This window comes from Drosophila guanche, unplaced genomic scaffold, assembly GCF_900245975.1.
Source record: "Drosophila guanche unplaced genomic scaffold, DGUA_6, whole genome shotgun sequence".
NCBI lineage: Eukaryota > Metazoa > Arthropoda > Insecta > Diptera > Drosophilidae > Drosophila > Drosophila guanche.
This window is the reverse complement of record NW_022995744.1, coordinates 11,523,627-11,545,655: the sequence shown is the minus strand read 5'-3', so window position 1 is coordinate 11,545,655 and position 22,029 is coordinate 11,523,627. Positions and strand designations below refer to the sequence as shown.

Sequence of the window (22,029 nt, the reverse complement as noted above, 5' to 3'; positions counted from 1 at the left end):
CACATGCACAGGGACACAAGAACACACTGCACCCACACACAGACACCAGGAGCAGCAGCAGAGGAAGAAGAAGGAGGAGGAACAGAATCCGAATCCGTTGAAAGGTTCAGGAGAAGGCAGAGACATTTCAGAATTGGTCCAAACAACAAAACAACAGCAGCTTAAGAAGAAGATTAGGAGGGATGCGTGATCAAAAAAAAAGAAAAACAAAACTATAAACTATAAAAAAAAAAACCAAATCTCGGAACGACAAAAAAAACTATTCAGAGTCGAAGACGAAGCAAAAAAGTTAAACCTAAAGCAAAAACCGAATAATAATAAAATAAATTTAGATAAAATTAATCAATATACAAGAAGAAGGAACGGAACCGCCGCCCTCTCCCCCGCCCCCACACAAAAGGAGGTTCCAATTAGATTTAAAAAGAAAAAAGAAAATACCTTTTTCCCTTTCGGCTCTACAAAAATAAGGCAAACTAGGAAAAGGCCAGAGAAGGAGAAGGAGGAGACATCGAAAGAGATAATAGAGACGTAAGCTAACCCACATTCACAGTAGGAAGAAGGAGAAAGGGCAGGAAAGCAGGAGAGCAGCAGAAGGTAAAGAGATAAACAGAGAGAGAGAGAGAGAGAGAGAGTGTAGAATTGTTAGCGGTGTTCATTTTAAAAGCTTTTACTGATCCTAAAATCTAAGAAAAAAAACACAAGAAACCACACACCCAACACACAACAACCACAAACCACAGAGAATCAGAATGAAGAAGAGCTCCACTCTGACAACGACAACGTCAATGCCGACGAGTCCAACGCTCTCGGCACAGACACTATCCGCCAGCAAGATCAGCCTGAACAGCAATAGCAGCAGATCTGGCGGCTCGGTGGCGGGATCGATACGCTCCTCCTGCCAGTCACCGGTTAGGCCGGGCAGCGGCTGCGTGGACGCCATCAAGGCGAAGCGCGAGGAGATCGAAATCGATACACTACTCGAGAAGGCAAAGTTCTATACCTCCGTGTGCCTTGGTAAGCAAAGTCCTATCTACATATCTATCGATATCTAATGTATGGTTCTTCTCTCCTTCAGGTACGACTGCCATTTTGTCGGTGTTCACATTCCTCTTCCTGATACCCTTCGTAGTGGATCCCGCCATCTCAACGATCATTGCCGACTATGATCCAGTGCCTGTGACCTGCATAGTAATCGATCATATCTATGCGGAAGGCATCAAGAACTGCAGCTGGAGCTCATGTCGCGAGGGCTGCACCTCATCACTCACCAAGTAGGCGATAAAAGCATAGTAATTGAATACTGATAAATGTTTCTATAATACACTCAAGGTGCCATCAGTTGTTTGTCAACTATACGCGCATTCCGTACAGCGACTGGGAGCGTAATCCCCGGGACGTGGACACCGTCAACTGGGATGTTAGCTATACAAAGTTTCTGATCAACTCCGAGGGCTGCGGGTATCCGCCCACGACCAACTGCAGCGTATTCGCCAGGCAGTATGGGTAAGCATTCAGCTGTGTGCATCCCCAATCTAAATGATAAATTTTCATTCGATTTGTTTGCAGCTTCTCTCATATTGGGGAGCCATTCCCCTGCTACTACAGTCGTGCCTATCCAGAGGTCGTTATTGGCCGCTACTCGTGGGAGAACAATCTGTACCATTTGGTCCTGTCGCTGATCATACCGAATGTGCTCTTTGCCATCTCCATCGGGGTGCTGAGCTACTGGTACTGCCCCTGCTGCGAGAAGGCCTGCAATAAGTCATCGCGGGTCTACGCCGAGAAGTTCCCAACCAAGGAAGAGTGAGTTCAAATCCAACAACCAAGCAACTACCAGACGCAGCATCTGCACATCCTGTCCTGCATCTTGTTATCATTCATACTCGTACATATGTTTGCGATTCCTGACTCCTGTCTAGTCTCCGTACCGTAACTATAGTAGAAATCCACAAACACTCCTTCATTGTGCCTTGTATGAAGATACGTACATACATCCTACATATTGTCAAAGATCGTGCTGTTATGCTGTTATCTTGCTCCTACTTTTATGAATGTAAATTATTCCTTTCAATTGGCCTAAACCATAAGTTAAACCAACAAATTATTGTAATGATTGTAACTTCTTGTATACTTTTCCGTTTCTGTTTTCTGTTTCACATCTCAGTGCGCCCCAATACCCCATGCCCAGCCTGTAATTCATGGGTTCTTTCGTTCTTCTTTCTCTTTATTACTTCTATAACTTACTTACAGGATCGTTAACTGCATGAAATGTAATACGGAAAAATCGTTGTCCTTGAATGTGTTTTGAAATATGAGATCTGATCGTTGGTTCCCCCCCCCAAAATGTATCTATTTGTGATAGGTTAAGTGCGACGTTAAATGCTGAAATCAAAAGAGTAATGTCTCTGGCACCACAGTTGTCGCTTGTCGTAGAGATCCTAACCACCCGCAACAACAACAAAAATAGCAAGAACAAGAGCATCCTGAATTTACCAAAAAAAAAGAAACCCAAAGCGAATTAATGTTACTCTGAAGTGTCCTTAGCAATTAATGCATTTCCATAATGTTCCAAATTGTAGACTTAGTCCTTAGCACCTCTCAAGGACACATCTCTTTCATACACACTCTGAGCACATGATAGGAATTTCGTATTCTCACTCAAAAGTACTTCGTACTCAAACAATTTTTATAGTCTGTAGCTTTAACTTTTACAAAACCAAAAAAAATGAATTTACAAGAGGTTTCTTTCAGGTTTACTCACACGTCCCCAACATTTTCCTTTTTTTCTATTTACTAATCTTCTAATATAACATAGTACATACATATATCTACATATATATACTCGTACTCGTATACATATCGAATGTTTCTCCTATTTAATTAAAACTGATATTACGCATAAGAAGAGGGCATGAGGCTAGGCCTTGGTTATTTGCATGCTTTTACTTTGAACCGCTTCTAATTATTACTTTCGATTATACTTAGTACCTACTCGTATTCGTATTGTATGGCATGATCCCCGTATATATACTCTTACTATATACATATATATATTGCTTTTACTTTCACTAACTCTGACTCTAGAATTGACTAAGCAACTTTGTTCCAACCCAATATATTCCAATTCTAGCAAACTTCTGTGTCACAGTGACGAAGATGATGATATGGAATACTAGCAAAAATACAAATTAGCTAAAGCTAAAGCCCCTAAACAAATAGCAAACTCAACTTTGTAGTCAGTATCAGACACAAACATAGCTTATACTATATAGTTATAAAAAACCATAAAATACATAATGAAACGATCGAAAGAGAATTACCATTTGCCATCTGCCAACTCACACATCGGACGATAAATATGTACAAGAAAAATAATAATAATTATAAATTGCCAGCGGAGCATCGTCAAAGGAAGGAGAACACAAAACATTTCAACAACTATTAAACATAATTGCATAGATAAATATATTTTATTCGATACTTTTGGCTTCTACAATTCAGATACCATCTTTAGCCATCATGCAATATTATTGTAACACTCGTACTATATATATATAACTTTGTTTCCTGTATCACTTTGACTTCTTCGAGTTGGACGATGCTCCGCTTTATGATTGCTCTCGACACTCGACTTCGTTATCCACAATGATAATACCAAATACCAATTAAAGAATCGCTTGTTTTCAACAAATTGTGATAGTAGTCATAAAAATATTAAGTAAATTCGTAAAACAAAAAGAAACCTAACTAAAAAATGAAAATGAAAACAAATACGAAGAAACCAATCAAACATTTGTATAGAGGGAAACGAGTCCGAGTCCGAGTCCGCTAAGCTAAAGATTCATAAAGATGTTGGCATTAAATGATAGATTTACCACAAAATGGATGATACTCGTACGTACAAGATACAAAAGACAAAATACAATCCAAGAGTTCAAGCAGAAGAACCAAATTTCTCACTCAAAAAATACTCACACATGGAAAAAACACTCTCAAAACATTTTTGAAATAGTCTTAGAGAAACTAATGTAAAAACGAAAACATCTAACAAATTATAGCAATACATACATACATATGTATATATATATATACATAGATATATATATATATATATAATACATATAGCTTAGCAGAACCGATAAAACGCACGTTGCTTATGAGAATTTTTTAAATCATACAAACAAAAACCAAAAGCAAACCAAAACTAAAAACAAAACCGAAGAACAAACAAAACAAAAATTTGAATGCAAAATGATTAAAAATTTTTTACTTAACGTGTCTTTATCAATAAACAAATTAAACCAGCTAACGGCCTATTTAATAAATAATTAAACACACAAAAAAAAGACAAGCAAAGCGCTAAAAAAAAAACAAAACCCAAAAGTGGAGAAATGCTAAATGAGAAATGTTTTCTTTTCGAATGTGGTGGAAAATGAGAGAGAGAGAAAGGAGTAAGAGAGAGGCTAAGGATAAATGAGGCCAGAGAAAGAGCTCTCCCTCTACCGGCGCAGGCGTCGTGGCAGGACCTGGAACCATTTGTTGAGCTGTCTCCATCCCTGCCCCAGTCCCTGCATCAGACTGTTGTGGCTTTCACTTTCGCTTTCCTTTCGAAAAAAAGTAAGAGTGCGCAGTGTCCGCCTGCAGCCCTGGCATGCCCTGCTCCGGGATACTCAGTCGGGGATCCAGAGTCAGCAATTTCAGTTTTGCACGAGCACGCACCAGGAGCGGACGTGGCAGCTCCAGCGCTCCATCTGTGGCTACCCCCTCAAAAGCAATCATCCTCAGGTCGCGGTCAAAGTGAAGCTAGAGGAAAAACGAAACCCCACAAAAACACTCCATCCATCCAATCACATACACATCTCATCCCATCCTAATCCTCGTCCAGTTTCAAGTAAACTTTAAAAGTTCACACAATAACACAAAAATAGAACAACACGCCCCAACCCACACACCACTTCACCCACAAAAACAAACTTCCACACACCACAACCACCACCGCCAAGCAACCAGCCAACACCTACCCAACCCACAAGCACCCCCACCACCAGTCCATCCAGGCCCCAGTCCAGCAAACCAAAAGAGAATCACCTTGAAAACAACACAGGGCAAAAGTGCAGGGTTCGCCGGAAAGTGGGCCACCAAAATCAACAAGTCGTAAATTAGCAGTTAAAATTACAAAAAAAAATCAGAACCGTATCGAGACCCACTCCCAGGAAGTAGTATATCCAATCTAGGGGCATGGCGAGACGCAAGAACAAGCCGCGCCTCATACCCGAGCAGGACAAGCGCATCTGTCGTGCCATTTGCCTTTGCCAGCTGACGATGGTGCTCTCCTGCGTGTCCATTGTCTATCTCAGCGTGGCCATCTATTCACCCTCCATGAAGTAAGCTCTACCCAAACCCACTGGAAGGAACTATCTTTAACCGATGACTTCATTATCTGCAGAGCCTTCAAGTCCGGCTTCGAGCTGGATCCGGTCATGTGTCAGACCGTGGACCGTCAGATGCCCAACAACTGCCCCTGGGCCTCGTGCGGCGAGTGGTGTCTGACCCGCACCAGTGGCTTCTGTCCACAGATACACTCAGTGGTGCGTCGAAATGGCACTGACATTCAGCTAAACAACTGCACGCGGGTGACCAACACCTCCTGTGCCATGGTAAGTGGCCTAACCTAACCTCCACGCAGGCCACCACTCCACTCCACTCCACTCCACTCCACTCCACTCAACTTAATCGAAGACGTCATCGTCTTGGACACACACTGAGAGTCGGAGCGTGAGTGTGACTCACTTGCGGTGGCTTCTACGACGACGTGAAGGCATTTCGAGTGTTTGCCTCTCGGCATTAATGGACAGTTGGCGCCTGGAATGAGTTTTACGATCCCTCCATTAACTGTCTATCTGTTTTCGTCTCCAGATTGACATGAGTCGCCTGAACAAATTCAACTGCAACAATGGCACCGCCTGCAACAACATACGCGGAGTGTTCAACTGTTCTAATGGCAAGCTGACTCAAACACAAATAAAATCTCTAGACACTTCTAATTATCTCCTCATTTTCTTAGGTCACTGCAAGAACATGTCGGAGTTCTTTTTGTGCCATCACAAGGCGGATGGACCAACGATAAACTCTGCCAAGGACAACACCAAGCTGAATGGTTTCTTCGAATGCCATGGCGTACACTGCACAAAGATCAAGAAGCCCTTCGACTGTGATCGGTACTGCTCCAAGATAACCACAGCCAATGTCAACACGTTGATCATGCATGTGAGTGTGTCATCTATATAAGATTATATCAAATTCTCAATGCTTGCCTTTCCCTTTAGGAGGATAATGTCATTGCAGCGGATTGCGAGAATGCCGTGGCCTTTAATCAGGCACGTGGCTCCGAGCACGGTGTACGCATCGATCCGGTGGAAATTTGGAAAGAGGACGATGGCAACCTGTTGACCAACTGCGCCACAGTCACTCGCGAGTCCGACAATCGCATCACGTGAGTTTTTGCGACAATATAAAATAAAACTAAAGCTAATTCCTTTCGTATTGACAGTGCCACGGATTGCCTGAATGGCACTCTGCTAGCGCACGATACGCTGCCAGCTCCCTTCATGAACTTTACGCAGTTCTGGGCCATCTATGAGAACAGCACAAGAGCCGTGGATCCCGAGCACCAGCGATATCTGCCAAATCAGGCAAATCTCACCATTTACAACTGGAAGAAACTGTACATCAACCTCGAGGGCTGCGTCAATACGCTGCGGGGCGAGTGCAAGGACTTTGTGGCTCGCTATGGCAACGATGGGGACAACAACACCGCCCAGTCACGCTATCAGTGTTATTACAACAAGGTGGGTGCTCTGCCTTCCTGCCCCCTACATGCTGTGTAAGCTGATACTCAAGGGTTTGGTTTCCTAATTGCAGGATGCGAATGTGGAGTTTGTGGTGGCACGCTACGATCTGGATAAGGTGTACAGGGAGCTAGTGGTCTCGCTGATTGTTCCCATTGTGCTGTTTGTGATCTCCTCCATTTCCCTCTGCATCATCACAAAGTCCGTCAAGGTGAGTAGTTCAAAGCTCTGCAAGAATATTCCCCCCTCAATGAGCTCTCCTTTAGGTGGGCGACGATGCCAAAATGCGCTGCGTCTGTGCCGGCGATGAGTCGGAAGATGATGTATTCGGAGCGGGGCCAGCGGGCAAGCAACCCGAACAAATGTACGACACAGATGACGATGTGGTGGACTTGGAGCACCAGGCAGTGGGTGGCCAGGAGCTGGAAGATATTGTTGGTCTACCGCTCGACAGCCACGAAATGATTGGCAGCACCAAGTCCCTGATACCCCTGAGTCCCACTGGGGACTCCAACACGAGTGAGCAGCACTTTGACGAGGACCAAGAGAAGGCGGCCAAGTGCGATGTGCCCGAGAAGCCGCTGGTTATCCTCTAATGGGAGAACTCGATGAGAACTGGGTCCATGCTTGGATCCGTATATAAAACAGCACCAAAACTTTATGTGGGAACTGAAGATTCGATTAGATTCTATTCGGGGCATTTATACAACGTTTATAGGAAATCCTAAACAGAATAGAACCTTGGCTTTTCATGAATACATATAGATACATACATATGTATATATTATAGTGGAAACGCACACAATGTACTTGTACTTATACTACATAGAACCGCGAACCGATCGAAGGAACAAGAGCTTTATTTACCTGACAACTCCCCCACAACACAACACACTGAGAAAAACCCCCACTGCAATCCCAAAGCTCGCAGTTGGTTCTGGTGCCTTAAGAGTTGCATTTAAAAGACACCAAATGGAATTTACATTTACCCACCAAACCCAACATCAGCTGAAGTACCAAAAAAGGAACTAGGAACTCGAACTAGACACTCGGAACTAGGAACTAGGAACATGAACAGTAGAAATAGTAGCTCCCTCTTGCGAGCGGAGCTGTGTTTACTTTATGACAAAGCCAGAACAGACCAAGAAGGAAAATCTTCTCTAGACTTTTCGTTAAACTAGTTTCGATCTTTTTTGATTGCCTATACACACTGGGAAGTAACTAAACTCGTAGATACATATACCTATTATATATATAGCAAATAAAAAGCAATTTAAATCCTCTCTACAAATGTCAACAACTCTTACCTTGAGCTCCTCCTGGCGGCGGAAGGAATCAGCCATCATCTGGCGACGCATCTGCTCGGAAATGACAGCCTCGCGTCCCGGCGGACCCTCGCCCAACTGATTAAGCTTGACCACCACCTGGCAAGTAGATTGCTGCAGATCATGGATCAATGTATCATGCTACAACTCACCTTGGTCTTGTCATTGTTGCCCAAGTAATCTTTGAGCAGTTTGCCCATTAAAATCTGACGACCAGCGAACCAGAGCTGAGCCTTGGATGGCTCAATGACCTCCTTGGAGGCTTGAGTGCCACTCAGATCCTCGGTATTGGTGAACTCCATGCGTATGGTGTCGTGCGGCGGTAGCTGCATGGGGTACACAATGGTCACGGCACCACGCAGCAGATTGATGGCCTCCTGTACCACCTTCAGGGACAGAGTCTTCGAAGACTTGGCCAGTTTCTGTGGGGGCAACAGATCGCTGCTATATCGCATGGGAAAATGGTATTGTTGGATGTTACCTTATCTATCATGGCCTTGGCTTCGGTTATGGTATTGGCCAGCACCTTGCCCATGGCCTCGTTGGGCTGCTGTCCGTTGCGGCGTAGCAAGGGATCTTTGTTGAAGGTGAAGCCACCCGATGGGATGCATTTGTCTGCCCAAATATCCTTTAGCTTGAGCTCCTCAATCTGATCGTCATTGAGGCCAATCATTTCGGAGGGCAGCATGGTTCCATGCTCGGCCAACTCCTCAATCTCCATGCAAATGCGCTGCACCTTTAGCTGGCCATTGTGAATGGCCACCAGATCACGAATAACCAAGTCGGACTTCTCGCCCACGCTTGTCTCATACAGAAAGAGCGTCTCATCGCCGCGTTTGACTTGTAAGACAACCATTTTTCACAGATTAAATATAAATTTTCGAATAAAGTACAACCGGCTTCTTGCCCGATGTCACAAGTATATATGTTGGATAAATGACAGCAAAGATGACAGTTGTTGGAAGGTAAACAAGTCGGTTGCTATGACCCAGCTCCCTGGTGACGTGTCCCACGTTAAACAAGTGCCCGGGTGTGTGGGGTGAACATCGTCTTTCTCACATTTATTTCGTGTGTGTTTTTGCGTTCGAGTTATTGCACAATGCGCTTCTGTTTGAGTCTCCTTATCGATAAGCTCCCTTCCTGATACAATAAATAAAATATTCTAACTTATTCTAAACACCTGTCTCTCTCCTCCTTCGTCTATCTGTTCGATTGGGTGGGGTGAAGGGCTTTAAAGTACACGTAGCCTAATAGGGGGTCATGATTATTATTTACAAGAATTGCAGCGCTAGCCTCTGCTAATGGGTGTGGGGAGAGAACACCGTAACCAAGATCCACAAAATACAGCCCCAAATATGTGCGTTTAAATTAGCTAGATCGTCGGCCGGCATCTCGGCCGAACTACTTCGGGGAACTGAATGGGATTCATGCCGCCTCGAAGGCTCCTCATTGCCGGGTTATCTCAGCACACGTCGGAAGTTCTCCATCTCGTATATACTGTTTGATAATCTGCAAAGCAAAGATGAACACATTAGCATTATCTTTAATGGATCTGGGATTGGTTTGCCAAATTTTGTACGCACCTGCCGAATGCATTGAAGAGAGCAACAATCTCCGGACGCGATAGCCTAAATATGGGATCCGCCTCGATGTGCGGCTTGTCCCACAGACCACTCTCTGTGGCCAGATTGAGCTTCTCCGAGTAGAGAATCTTGAGGGCCGTGCCCAGTCCCTGGGTCTGCAGCTTGCCCCACAGCTTGCACTTGTCGCAACCCACGCAGCTCATAATTCTGGATATGTTGCGGAACTTTTCCTTGTAGTCGCTCTTGAATTTGATCGATGCGATGCCGCTGCTAAACAGAGCATTCTCATCGAAGTGCGACTGGAAGGATCTGCGCGGGAAAACAGAGTTTCGATTAGTAAATCTTGCAGAGCGCGGGAAATTTCTTTGGTTATTCACTCTATGACGCTGAGTAGATCATTAATGGCCAGCTTCACCTCCTCATCCTCCTCCGCGATGCCTGTGTAGTAATCCTCGCGACGCAGATAGGGCGCTGCCTTGGCCAGAGCCCGCAGCTCCACCAGATAAATGAAATACAGATTGCGCAGCCAGTGTGGACCCTCACCGCTTGTTGTCTCTGGGCTGAAGCGGCGCTTAAACTCCTGTGCATTGGGCCCCCAAACGCCCTGTGGATCCAGGAAATCCTTCGACTCAGAGAGCAGATACTTGGAGCACAGGTGAATGTTGATGCTGGAGTGCAGACCCGAGATTATGCGGTAGAAGGCGCGCTGTTCCAGGCACACATTCCGCAGATCCAGGTGCTGGACATAGCTGGAGAATTTGTTCGCTGTCTCGTTGTTGCCTCCAAAGCAATTCTCCAGGTAGATGCTCTTCCAGATGCGATGGGCAGACTCTCCCCGGTAGCCGGTATACCGTTCCGGATTGAGCAGCAGGTCGACATACTGAGAGCCCTCCTCGTGGTCATCGACTATGCAGAAATCCTCCTCAGCCTCGTCATGCTTCGCCCACAGCTCGAACTCCCGATGCGCCTGATCGCTGATGCTTGTGTCCAGGAAACCCAGAGCACTGTCAAAGTCCTCGGCATCTGAGCACCCACTCGTTGACTGTGCCTCGCGTGTATACTAAGAAAACAAAGAAAAATAACAAAGAAAATAATCAATCAATGATGAGGAAGTCAGTCAACAGGTAAAACATTTGGCAACTGTGCAAACAGCAGCAGAACCAGAACCAGCCCCAGATCCACCTTCGATTGTAAGTCAGTCGTGAGGGTAGAGCGCAAAAGCAAACAAGATTGAGCTGTAATCAAAAGGGGGCCGGATGAATGGGCAAGCCCACGTCAGCAATGCCACCAAAATATCACCACATCATTACGCGCAAAGATTTACGCCCCACAGACAATGGGAGATTATGGGCATTATGGAATGTGAATAAATCACTTGCCAACCCAACCCATTGAGCACTGCAGATAGTAGGGGATGGGGGAGTGCCGCACGTACTCCAACTCCAACGAATGGAACGAAAACAATTAACGCCCTCTGATAAGCCTCGTACATTGATAGGGGGAATTCCGGTGCACGCTGTCTCTGTCTGTCTCTCGATCACTCACCTTGAATGCGGCAGCTCTCTCCTTATGTTCTCCCTTATCCTTGATGCCCTGGGGTATGGCCTGCTCCTCGCAGTTCTCCACCTGACAGAAGCGCATGGCACAGCGACTGTCGTCCGGCCAGAAGGGGCACTCCTGCCTGAGGTTAACCTTGTAGAATCGAAAGAAGTTCTTCACGAGCAGCGACTGTAGGCGTGGAAAGATCTTCATGTTGTTGAAGTGATCCACAGTGTCTACATCGCAGCTGCAATCGTTGATGGAGCCCTCCAGCTGTGAGTGAGTGCGTGTGTGTGTGTGGGGGAAATGAGAAAGTTTAATTCCTGAGTGACGCGGCTGCGACCTGCAACTTACCTCGCAGAAGCAGTTTTTGTTCGTTTCCGTCTCATCGAGTGCTGCAAAGTAGCCGCCCGAGGGATCTGCCCAGTACAGGATCACCAGGAGCGCCAGGAGCGACGCCCACAGATTTCGCTGCACTTTACGTGTACCCCTCGTAGACATTTCTATTTCTGTTTTTATCGCTGCTGCTTTTTCTGCTGTGGCCCTGTTCTGTTCGCTGAAGAAGCGCAAGTGGAAATACGCAATGCCGTCAGTCAGAGATTTTGTTGTTGTTGTTGTTAATTTCACAAATCTAGCGAATATTTACGTTTCGCAGGTGTAATTTCTTTTTTTTTTGGTATTTAATCGCTGCAGCGATACTTCAGTTCGATGATGGGGCTGTCGACTTTTCTTGACTATCGATGGTTTTCGATGAGGGCATTCATGTTGGTATATTCTTATGATTTGTAATTTTTTGTGGATTCTCTTTTACTACAATATACCGCAATCAGTATAACCGCGGAACTATTGATAACATATACCGACATACCATCGGAAATATACCTTTCATTTTCAAAATATACTGTAAATATTCCGTAAATCTTAAATAGTTTTGCTCGACTTTGATCTTCTGTTTAATATTACCAGTTGGCTAGGACTCTCAGCTTTAAAAATGTATTTTTCCTCGAGTAATCATTCAACTGCCCACAAGATTGGTTGATTTTAATGGCTTTTAATTAATTGGCTTTTTTTAATTGACTAGAATTGATTGCAAAATAGCAACTATAAAGGTCAACCCAAAAAACCCACATTTTGAAAATGCTCTAACGCATTGTCAAATCATTGCTGTGCTGCCAGACAGCTTTAAAAATAACTCATGCATTAAATTATAAATTTGAATTCAAATTCAGATTGGAGTACTTACAATATTTAGTATTGTGGAATTATTTTCTATGGCAATGTTGAACATGATTATTTTTGAAAATTCACAATATGTGGTGCAGAATTAAATTTAAGAATGGATTTGGAGTTGAATGGAATTGAAAACACACACAAAAATATTGCTATTTTGAATGGTTTTAATTCCACAATTGGAATCTATACTAAACGAAACGAAACAAAACTGGAATGAAAGCATTTCCACTCTATTGTATATTTTGATGTTTATAAGAATATTTCTTGTTTTTAAATGTTGATAAAGTTTATCAAAAAAAAACTTGTAATCATTTTGCCATAAGGTAGGCCAACATAAAGTCGCCTTCCTATGCTAAAGATCTGTGGCCAGAGCTTTGTCGTATGGGAGCCAACCAATTACATAAGTATCCTGTAGTGAATGACTTTGAAACTATTGAAATACGATCGTATATGACTTTCGCTGATCATATTCCAAGATATTATTGAATTGTCAATCAATTGATTGCTAAATGTGAATATTGCTGTTGGTTTCCATTCTCCCAATATTGATGCTGTTAATTAATTACCTCAAATATTGATTTCCATCTATTCTTCGACACTGAATGCATCTTTTGTTCCCATGACAAACCAAAACCCTTGCACCCGTCGATGTCGCTGTCGACCCCTTTAAGACATGCAAGGGTTCGCGTTCCTCCTTGATATGCAAATTGAGGAAACTCGGTCAGAGCTCAGGCCAGTGTCAGTACCTCCACAAGAGCATCATCGCACATCACCTCGGGGGGTAGATTGCTGGCAATGCTGGCGGGTAAGGTCAGGCTCCGGTTCGGGGTCGAAGCACGGATCAGGGCAGGCCCCTTGATTATTTAGGCATAAATTGTGTCTTGCATTTAAAACATATAAAGATGCTAACCACAAGAATGCACAAGAGTTCTTGATTTGGTTTTTAGGTTGGAATTAGTCGAAGAAAATCTTACAATATAAATTGTACCATTAAACATTTTCCATCTTAATTTTCGTGAATTTCTAATCTCTTAGTTCAAACAACTTTTAGCTCCTGCACTGCACCCAATTCAAAGACTATATTGTCTAAGATAACCTATTAATTATCTAAAAAGCATCTCCAGTTCCCATTCTTCTCCAATTCCTTCTACTTCATTCTATTCTTTCTCGAATTTCGCCAAAATCTTCCTTCGACTAAAAGTTCTCACGGAAAAAAGTGAAATTACAGCAACGGGATGACTTAAGCTGAAAAAAATATGAACCTCACGCAAGCGTCATCAAAAACGGGGAAAAATCTTCGAAAATCAAAAAAAATGGTACCGAACGCAGACGCAAAGGGTTTATCATTTTTTTTTAAATGGGACGATTAATGTAGAAAAAACGCAGACACAAGAACATGTGTGGCCAGGGGACTGGCGATACGGCGACCCTCGGCATTGTTCAAATTGAAAAGGAATCATCACGGACTCGGGCGATCAAATTTGCATACGCAGGACGAAGGACGAACCACCACCACCACCAACAACAACAGCGACAAAGCGACAGCGTCTCCTTATCTATTTGCCTTCCAGAATCCAGGTATAAAAGACTGCTGTCCTCTCTCTCACACACACATGCGCGGGGAATGATAAATACTTTTTTTCTCCACACTTTTTTTTAGGAAGTTTTTTCACTTTTTTTTACCACTTTCAATTTTTTGTATGCAGCGTTTTATTCAAATTGCGATCCGAGACTGTCGTGTGAAGTTTCGTCTTGAGAAGATTTTGCCCCGAAACGAAGGATGCGCACCAGAGCCTGGGAACATCCGCGACCGAAGGACACCGAAAGAGCCACAGCCTGTACAGAGACTGTTCATTTGCTTAGACATCTGATTACCTTGCCCAAGGTAGCAGAAGCCAAGGATATACATATACAAATATGTTGTTTACTAGGTGCCATTACTGGGATAGGATTTGCTGTCTTTTTTTTTCTTTTAATCTCAAACAATTCGTTTTAGTAAATAAAGAAAATTACAAGTGGGTGCTACTAAGTATTATAATTTTGAAGTAAACATTTCTCATGTGTAATTCACTCTGCTCTATTTTGACAACAAAATGTTCGAGTATGTAATTAGAAAACATTTTCCCACTGAACCACAAATCCTCTTCTTATCAGATTACGCAGTTTTCCCAGACGTTATGCAAATGAAAGGGGTATCTGCGTTGCCTACTTAGTTGCTCATTAGAGATTCGCGCACTCATAATTGCATTCTACAATGTTTGACAACAGAGAAACGTCAACAGCTCTTCTCGACTCTACCCAAAAACCAAACCAAGATCAAGATGCAAATCAGGATCCTTCCCAAAGGGCTGGAAGGGCTGTGACTTGCGAATATGTGTTGTACATTAGCATATGTATGCAACATCTTGTTGCACTTGAAATTTGCATAACTAAGCCCAGAGCTGAATGCAAATGCGCAAAAATGATGATCTCAGATCGGTTCGAAAATTGCAATCGCTAATCCCATAAGTAGGCACACTCCGGGGGGTGCAATTCTGCATATATTTTTTTTTTTTGGCAAGGGTCGCGCTAAGGGATTGCTAATAAAAATGTCTTCAAAATGGTTAACCCTCGATCTTAAGTGGCAATTTGAGCGACCAATCGACAAGAATCCCATGCCATCCTTGTTTATGAGCCACACACACGGACACAAAAGAGGGGCCAGGTAACGCCACTCGCACTCACACTCTAACAGGTGATGGATGGTCATAAGAGCAGGAGAGAGCACAAACAGGTGATGGTCATAAGAGATGTATGGAAGAGAGAGGTAGGTAGATGGCCTCTCTTTTAACTTTTGAGCTGCCTCTCTCTCTCTTTGCCTGTCTTTTCCACACTTTCTCCAGCTGTGGCCGCGGATCGGACCCGGGGCCTGGCCTTGGCGGCTGCCTGAGCTGAGCGCCAAGCTCGGCTTCTTCTGGCTTACCAGCGATGAGAACCCTGAGCGCTGGTCAGATCGTTTCTGGCTTTCGCAAGGTGCAGTCGTCGCCTCCGCCTCTCTTTCAAGCAAAACCAACTAAGCAAACGCAACGGTTGCCGCGGATCATACGATCCTCCTTCTGTTCTAATTTTAAAACTTTGTGAGTGATATACGGGTTATATGTGTGTGTGTCAGTGAGTGCATTTAAGTGGACTTTGCATGTGGTGCAGCAGGTGCAAGTGGGAGTGTGTCTTGTGCCGGATTCCATGTGCATTCCAAGGTGACGGCATCTATGGGCTGTCTCCTGGCTGCCAGCTCACAGTTTGTGTGTGTGCTGCTGCTGCTGCTTACCGTTATGATATGTTCCAAAAGAAAGAAAGAAGGAAGGCGAGAGAGAGAGGCAGCAGAAGAAGTCGCATAACTTGTTCGGGAACCGACGAGCCTTAGGCGAAGAGTGGTTCCTCTTTGACGTGGTCTTCTACTGCCTCTCCGCCTCCTTCTTCGCCCATCTCCTTCTTCTGCTACTGCTGCTGCTGCTAGTACTTGGTGGTGTTTATGTGCCTTTCTTTTGGAACTTTTATGGAAGTGCTAAAAACGAAAGAAACCAACAACAAAATTCGTTTTGCAAATTGAAAAGCAGCTCCCAAATCAACTACGATAGATGGACAGCGGCGGCGAGCATGTCCGATCGTGTCGCGTCTGTGCGCATGTGTGCCCGTGTGCGTGTGCGTGTGCCTGCTGCGTGTGTCGTTTACAGTTAAAAGTTAACCGTTCCTCGGCATTGGCATTTCTGTTTGTTTTTGAAAGACATTCTTTCATTCTTCTCTCTCGTGGTGTGAAATTCAAATTCAGCAACTGGAATTTCAAGTGATTACCAAGAACAAACTCTCCACCGAGAGAGAGAGAGAGCGAGCGAGTATGAATGGGGGAAAGATCGGATTGGATCGGTGTTAACGCCGTCGCGCCTTATGCATCTGACCTACTTATCGGTTTTGGTGCCGGACTTGGTATTCATGGTGGCGTAGGCGTGGTGACTGACAGAACGGGGCAAAGAATGAGGGAAGGGAGCCACAAAAAAGGGGAGCTGCCAAAGAGAGAGAAACTTCTTGACCCAAAATACGTGTGTGCCTTTGACGACGCGTCGTCTGGGGAGCGGCTAGAATTGTTTTTTATTTTGGCTAACCAAAAGTCACTTTCTAGAAAGAATGAGGATTATTGCCATGGAATAGTGTTTAATCATGCCTAGTACCTCCCTGATATTTCCGGTTTTCCCTAGAAAGCTTCGAGAAGACCGACCCGCACGTGAGTCCGGAGTACAATTCCATTGTACACACAGTTGTCATCCGTTCGGCTGCACTTTCGCTAAAAAGATCTCTATCTGAAGAGTAGGTTTCATTTCATTTCATTTCATTTCATTTCGTGTACTTGCCGTGCCACTAAGTACTTTCTATTTCATTCATTAAACGGTTCCATTTTGGAAGAATGCCTCGGCTTTTACCATTGTCATCTTTCTGGGTACTTCTGGTGTAATTATTTGCATGGAAATCGTCTGTCCACAGCTCAGATAGCGGAGGAGGGGGAGGCGTGTAACCAGTTTTTGTGCTTGACGATTCTTTCTCTGTTTCCATTTCCATTTCTGGTTCTTGGGCAACCCAAATACATATCATATCGTGTCCATTAAGCCGGAATCATTTCTGGAACTGGGGTGTTGTGCTCCGTTAGGAACTCTTGGCATTCCCACTCGAGAATGGGTCTGGAATAGCTATGCTTCTCTTCTTGGATACGTAATATCTAAATGGGGCACCTGCCGCAGATTACGTAGAGAGTGGAGTGAGAACCAAACCCAGTCCACAGACCCGACTCTAAGAAACAATGTGTGAAAAACGGGTTTAACTTCTTATCACACTTTGCCACGACTTCCAGAGATCATCATGATGATCTTGAGGTGGCATTGCAGCCCCAAGCATTTGCCCCAAGCTGCTGCTGCTGATGCTGCATTACGTCACAAGTGGGGCCTCTTGGGTTACAAATGACTCAGTGGCCTCGACTTTCACTTGAACCAGCGCTAATTACTTCACCCTATTCTCCGATTCTCTCAGATTCTTTGATAAAGCAATGAGCACGTGCTGACCATGGCGCAACATCGAGAAATGAAAGGCTCTCCAAGCCAAATGAGCAGTAGCTTCATCGCCTTGAGTCTCCTCAGCCTGTTGCTGGTCAGTCCATCGGCAGTTCAGGCACAGGATGAGTCCCTGGCTGGGAGTTTTCTATCAGGTAAGGAGCAGAACCTCTTTATTTCCAAGCAGCAATGAGAGTCCTGATCTTTCTTGTAGGCCTGCTCGACACCATCACCAGTACAGCGGATGCCAAGGACTGTCCCGGAGTCTGTGTCCACACGCTGGCCACACTCATCTGCTACGAGGTGCTCGACAATGTGCCTTGTCCGTCGCCCAGCATGAAATGCTGCATCGAGAATGCACCAGGTGAGGTTCACAATATATTTGATCCCCCGAAACAAGTAAGAAGCTTTTCGTTTTAAAGGTAAAAATGCCACAGCCCTGAGGGGAACCACAACGCCCAAGACAACGACTACGCCTAGCACCACAACGACACAAAGAACAACCACAACAGTGGCCACCACTAGCACAACCAGGCGCAGCACCACCACAGCAACAACCACTTCACCGAAGCCTAAACCCAAGCCACAGGCCAAGCGTCCGGCCAGCAGCACAACCAAAGCCACAGCGGCCACCACAAAGAAGCCCAGCACCACCAAGAAGGCGACAACGGCAAAGCCCAAGGACAAAGATGAGGCTACCAAGGCCTCGGATGATGTAAACAGTAAGAACAGTCGAAGATCTGCTTTCCCAGACATCCCTTCTAACGTTTCTTTTATACGCTCTTCAGAGAACTGCACGGGTGTGTGTGTGGCAGATCGGATAGCGGAGTATTGCGAGGCATATCTGACCAGCGATGGACTGTGCAAGGAGGGCACCAAGTGCTGCGTCTCCCTGGATGAGTACTCCAATGGGAAGCTGCCCAAAGACATCTACATTCCAGCCAGTAGGTTCCAGATTCCTCCATCACTGAATTCCCCCCATTAACCAGAGTTGTTTCCATCTTTTGCAGAGCACATGAGCAACTTGAAGCCGAATCAGACGCTATCCGAAAAGTCTGCGCCCACAAGGGCAAGCAGCTCCACCAGCACATCCACCAGCACCACAACCACTACCAAGGCAACAACCACAACCAGCACCACCCCAGAGCCAGCAAGGACCAAAGGGGAAAGCTCTCCAAAGCCCAGCAAGCACAAGAAGCATCCGACCAGAACGACCACTGAAGCAGCCGCCGAGGAAGAAGACGAGGAGGAGGCAGATGATGATGAGGAGGAGGAAGAGGAGGCGCCGATGAGCAACAAGCTCAAGTCTGGGCAGTCCAACGACCAAGGGCAGGTGCTCAAGGAGTGCGAGGGCGAGTGTATGAACGGAATCTTTGCCATTTTCTGCGACGACATCGACTCCGAGGCCTTCTGTCCGGGCGAGGGTAGTTGCTGTGTCACTGGTACTGGTGCCTCCGAGGCGCCCACCTCCAAAGCGCCGCCACCCACAAAGCCAGCCATAAAGCATGCCCCCAAGCCTGCAGCAAAACCCGCACGTCCCGCAGCGCCGCCACCAGCATCTTCGAATCCACTGGGAGGAGGAGGAGGTGGCGGCGGTGGAGATTTCCTCTCGCAGATCATTTCCTTTGCCGAGAGCACACTGAACGCCCCTTCGTCGGCTCCACCTCCACCTCCCCCTCAGGCACCGCCGCAGGTTCCACGCTGTCCGGGCTTCTGTCTGCTAAACATCATGGCAGCCTTCTGTGAACGTCCCTCCGTTCTGGTTTCCACGGCTACGACCTGCTCCAAGGGCTCCGTGTGCTGCGACAACTCTCGTGCCGGTGCGCCCAAGCCAAAGCTGCCGCCCGCAACGCCCTCACCCACACAGCCGCCTACAGCCCCACCCTATGTGTTGCACCATACGCCCAGTCCGGATCCCCGTGAAGAGTGTCCCGGCTCCTGCATCGTTAGTCTGCTCAGCTTTACGTGCTTCAGTGAGTAAAAATTGCATTCCTTTTGTAGGATAAGATTCCCAATGAGAATCATTAATCTCCCACAGAAAACGCCGAGATGACCGACCTATTCCGCTGCAAGCGCTCCGGCCAGATCTGCTGTGCTCCCAAGAGCAAGATCCTTGAACGGCAGCAGTTCCAGACTCGCAACGACACCGCCTACTATCCTGCACCGCCTCCGCCAATGGGTCCACCACAGGCCTATCCGCCGGCTGCCCTACCTCCGTACTCCTACATGAACAACCAGCAGCCACAGGGTCCGCCGCCGCAAATGCAGCCACATCATCCGAATCCCTACCAGCAGCACCAGCCAGGACCACCGCCTCCAGGACCTCCCAACTATGCGGACTATTACGGACAGTCTGGGCCCGGACTGCAGCCAGTTCTGCCGCCGCAGCCCCAGCCACCGATGACGACGCCTCCGACCACCACAACAACCACAACGACTCCGCGGCCGCATGTCTACTCGAAATACGTGTGCGGCGTCAAGGGAACCCTTCGCACAGGGCGTGCTGGCAGGTCTCCTGCCCTCTCGTTGGTGTCCTACGCCCGTGCCAAGTACGGTGTGCAGCGCTCTGCCCGCCAAATGTCCTCCATTTCGGCATACGCCAGCAACTTCAACAAGTCCAATGAGCGACTGGTCCTTGGCTCCGCCATCGTGCCCATCCAGATCCACAACGACAAGCTCGGAGATCTCGTGGAGAATGGTGCCAGTCTGCAGAGCAATCAGCTGCGCTCCTACCACAGCCATTCGGCGTCGGATCAGCCAGAGATTGTGTATCCGGACTACTACCAACAGCGATCGCTGCAGAATACACTTCAGCCGGCAAACTACAGCGGCAGGAGAAGAGCCCGCGTGGTGGGTGGCGAGGATGGAGAGAACGGCGAGTGGTGCTGGCAGGTGGCTCTGATCAATTCCCTGAATCAATATCTCTGCGGAGCAGCACTCATCGGCACCCAGTGGGTGCTGACAGCGGCCCACTGTGTCACCAAGTGAGTAACCCTTCACTGGATCTCCCCTTTAAACCACTTTAATCCACTCTAAATCCACAGTATTGTTCGTTCCGGAGATGCCATCTATGTCCGAGTGGGCGACTATGATTTGACGCGCAAGTACGGCAGTCCTGGGGCCCAGACGCTACGAGTGGCCACCACCTACATTCACCACAATCACAACAGCCAAACCCTGGACAACGATATTGCCCTGCTGAAGCTCCACGGCCAGGCGGAACTGCGGGATGGCGTCTGTCTGGTGTGTCTCCCAGCGCGTGGAGTCAGCCATGCGGCGGGCAAGCGTTGCACGGTCACCGGCTACGGCTACATGGGTGAAGGTAGGTCTTAGCTCTCTCTATATAAAATTGTTCTGTTTTATCAAACTTTCTTTCTGCTTTCCAGCTGGTCCCATACCCCTGAGGGTACGAGAGGCAGAGATCCCCATTGTGAGCGACACGGAGTGCATCCGTAAAGTGAATGCCGTGACAGAGAAGATCTTTATACTGCCCGCCAGCAGTTTCTGTGCTGGTGGCGAGGAGGGACACGACGCCTGCCAGGGCGATGGTGGCGGTCCGCTGGTGTGCCAGGACGATGGCTTCTATGAGCTAGCTGGCCTCGTGTCCTGGGGCTTCGGCTGCGGTCGGCAGGATGTGCCCGGCGTCTATGTGAAGACTTCCTCGTTCATCGGCTGGATCAATCAGATCATTAGCGTGAATAACTTATAGTGAGGAACCCCCAGCTCGGGGAACCCTGCTCTTGTAGCGGAGTCCGTTACTCTCGGAACGGTCTACGATAGCCCGGGGTTCCTGCTCTTCGACTGTTAACCCTAAAGCCCTAAATCCTAGTGTAATCTATTCATACCTAAATCTAAAGGATCGGTTTGGATCCACTAATAATAATAGCTACTACGATTATCGATAGAGAGTAAACGGCAATCTTTAAAAGTATTCCCCTATTTAATAAAGAAAACCCCCCCCTTATTGTAAACTGTTTTTGTATATACGAGTACAAAATATATAAACACAAAAAATCCTTGGAATTTCTCATTTTTCTTTATCGATTTCCTGGGAAACAAAATTGAAGAGAAAGGGTTTCCACAAACTCTCTTTTTGTTGCTCACAAAATTTATGCATGTCTCGCATTTTATTCAATATTCCACATTTTTAACGGAAAATATCAGCAAAAAAAAAGGTAGGAAAAAGATCATCAGCCACGAAAAGAAGGATCTCTTTTGGAAACACTCAAAGTTGCGATCTATTCCCAGAGGCGGAGCTCAAAACACTCACTCAAGCCTTAGATATCTACTCACTCAACTCTCTCGCTCTCTTTTTCTGCGTGTGTGCTCATGGTAGAAGCTTCTTTGCCACATCTGGAAATAAAAACTTACCCTCGGAGGAAAGAAAACTGGAAGCGCCAATACCCTTGCACCTTTCCTCACCGCT

At 46.2% G+C, this 22,029-nt stretch overlaps 5 protein-coding genes across 6 annotated transcripts; 3 read left to right on the top strand and 2 right to left on the bottom strand.

Annotated features, from left to right (window-relative positions):
* Positions 1-714: 714 nt before the first annotated feature.
* Positions 715-3,359, top strand: LOC117579395 (protein tipE). 2 transcript variants are annotated; one of them, XM_034265273.1, is made up of 5 exons: positions 715-1,014; positions 1,076-1,271; positions 1,330-1,503; positions 1,567-1,803; positions 3,131-3,359. In XM_034265273.1, the coding sequence occupies exons 1-5, from the start codon at positions 750-752 to the stop codon at positions 3,174-3,176; spliced, it is 918 nt and encodes a 305-aa protein (XP_034121164.1). In that variant the 5' UTR covers positions 715-749; the 3' UTR covers positions 3,177-3,359. The 2 variants fall into 2 exon arrangements, with proteins under 2 accessions (XP_034121164.1, XP_034121163.1); XM_034265272.1 differs by having other exon boundaries at positions 2,251-3,359.
* Positions 3,360-5,032: 1,673 nt separating this feature from the next.
* LOC117579391 lies at positions 5,033-8,088 on the top strand. Its single transcript, XM_034265264.1, has 8 exons — positions 5,033-5,384; positions 5,447-5,657; positions 5,917-6,001; positions 6,065-6,267; positions 6,327-6,493; positions 6,551-6,848; positions 6,922-7,059; positions 7,115-8,088. Exons 1-8 carry the CDS (start codon positions 5,239-5,241, stop codon positions 7,442-7,444), a joined length of 1,578 nt encoding a protein of 525 aa, XP_034121155.1. The 5' UTR covers positions 5,033-5,238; the 3' UTR covers positions 7,445-8,088.
* On the bottom strand, positions 7,890-9,029 carry LOC117580577 (cilia- and flagella-associated protein 298). The gene is made up of 4 exons (XM_034267182.1): positions 8,655-9,029; positions 8,326-8,595; positions 8,156-8,272; positions 7,890-7,910 (listed from the first exon to the last, which is right to left on the bottom strand). Exons 1-4 carry the CDS (start codon positions 9,027-9,029, stop codon positions 7,890-7,892), a joined length of 783 nt encoding a protein of 260 aa, XP_034123073.1.
* A 175-nt stretch (positions 9,030-9,204) lies between these two features.
* LOC117579392 (ero1-like protein) lies at positions 9,205-11,950 on the bottom strand. Its single transcript, XM_034265265.1, has 5 exons — positions 11,650-11,950; positions 11,302-11,568; positions 10,134-10,816; positions 9,757-10,065; positions 9,205-9,682 (listed from the first exon to the last, which is right to left on the bottom strand). Exons 1-5 carry the CDS (start codon positions 11,794-11,796, stop codon positions 9,631-9,633), a joined length of 1,458 nt encoding a protein of 485 aa, XP_034121156.1. The 5' UTR covers positions 11,797-11,950; the 3' UTR covers positions 9,205-9,630.
* Positions 11,951-15,515: 3,565 nt separating this feature from the next.
* Positions 15,516-21,614, top strand: LOC117579816 (protein masquerade). The gene is made up of 9 exons (XM_034265906.1): positions 15,516-15,644; positions 17,584-17,758; positions 17,818-17,967; positions 18,026-18,325; positions 18,392-18,547; positions 18,614-19,576; positions 19,642-20,587; positions 20,648-20,925; positions 20,990-21,614. The coding sequence occupies exons 2-9, from the start codon at positions 17,617-17,619 to the stop codon at positions 21,310-21,312; spliced, it is 3,258 nt and encodes a 1,085-aa protein (XP_034121797.1). The 5' UTR covers positions 15,516-15,644; positions 17,584-17,616; the 3' UTR covers positions 21,313-21,614.
* Positions 21,615-22,029: the final 415 nt, after the last annotated feature.

Bases quoted from the DNA above. Each gene is read 5' to 3' on its own strand.
- LOC117579391 (XM_034265264.1), top strand. From the start codon at position 5,239: ATGGCGAGACGCAAGAACAAGCCGCGCCTCATACCCGAGCAGGACAAG. The intron at 6,494-6,550 runs GTGAGTTTTTGC...TCGTATTGACAG, and splicing joins GAGTCCGACAATCGCATCAC to TGCCACGGATTGCCTGAATG. The intron at 7,060-7,114 runs GTGAGTAGTTCA...GCTCTCCTTTAG, and splicing joins TCATCACAAAGTCCGTCAAG to GTGGGCGACGATGCCAAAAT.
- LOC117579392 (XM_034265265.1), bottom strand. From the start codon at position 11,796: ATGTCTACGAGGGGTACACGTAAAGTGCAGCGAAATCTGTGGGCGTCG. The intron at 11,569-11,649 runs GTAAGTTGCAGG...ACTCACTCACAG, and splicing joins ACAAAAACTGCTTCTGCGAG to CTGGAGGGCTCCATCAACGA. The intron at 10,066-10,133 runs GTGAATAACCAA...TTTCCCGCGCAG, and splicing joins GATCTACTCAGCGTCATAGA to ATCCTTCCAGTCGCACTTCG.
- LOC117580577 (XM_034267182.1), bottom strand. From the start codon at position 9,029: ATGGTTGTCTTACAAGTCAAACGCGGCGATGAGACGCTCTTTCTGTAT. The intron at 8,273-8,325 runs GTGAGTTGTAGC...TCTACTTGCCAG, and splicing joins GCAACAATGACAAGACCAAG to GTGGTGGTCAAGCTTAATCA. The intron at 7,911-8,155 runs GTAAGAGTTGTT...TCATGTTCCTAG, and splicing joins GCCGCCAGGAGGAGCTCAAG to TTCCTAGTTCCGAGTGTCTA.
- LOC117579816 (XM_034265906.1), top strand. From the start codon at position 17,617: ATGGCGCAACATCGAGAAATGAAAGGCTCTCCAAGCCAAATGAGCAGT. The intron at 19,577-19,641 runs GTGAGTAAAAAT...AATCTCCCACAG, and splicing joins GCTCAGCTTTACGTGCTTCA to AAAACGCCGAGATGACCGAC. The intron at 20,588-20,647 runs GTGAGTAACCCT...CTAAATCCACAG, and splicing joins GCGGCCCACTGTGTCACCAA to TATTGTTCGTTCCGGAGATG.
- LOC117579395 (XM_034265272.1), top strand. From the start codon at position 750: ATGAAGAAGAGCTCCACTCTGACAACGACAACGTCAATGCCGACGAGT. The intron at 1,504-1,566 runs GTAAGCATTCAG...ATTTGTTTGCAG, and splicing joins GTATTCGCCAGGCAGTATGG to CTTCTCTCATATTGGGGAGC. The intron at 1,804-2,250 runs GTGAGTTCAAAT...ACTTACTTACAG, and splicing joins AAGTTCCCAACCAAGGAAGA to GATCGTTAACTGCATGAAAT.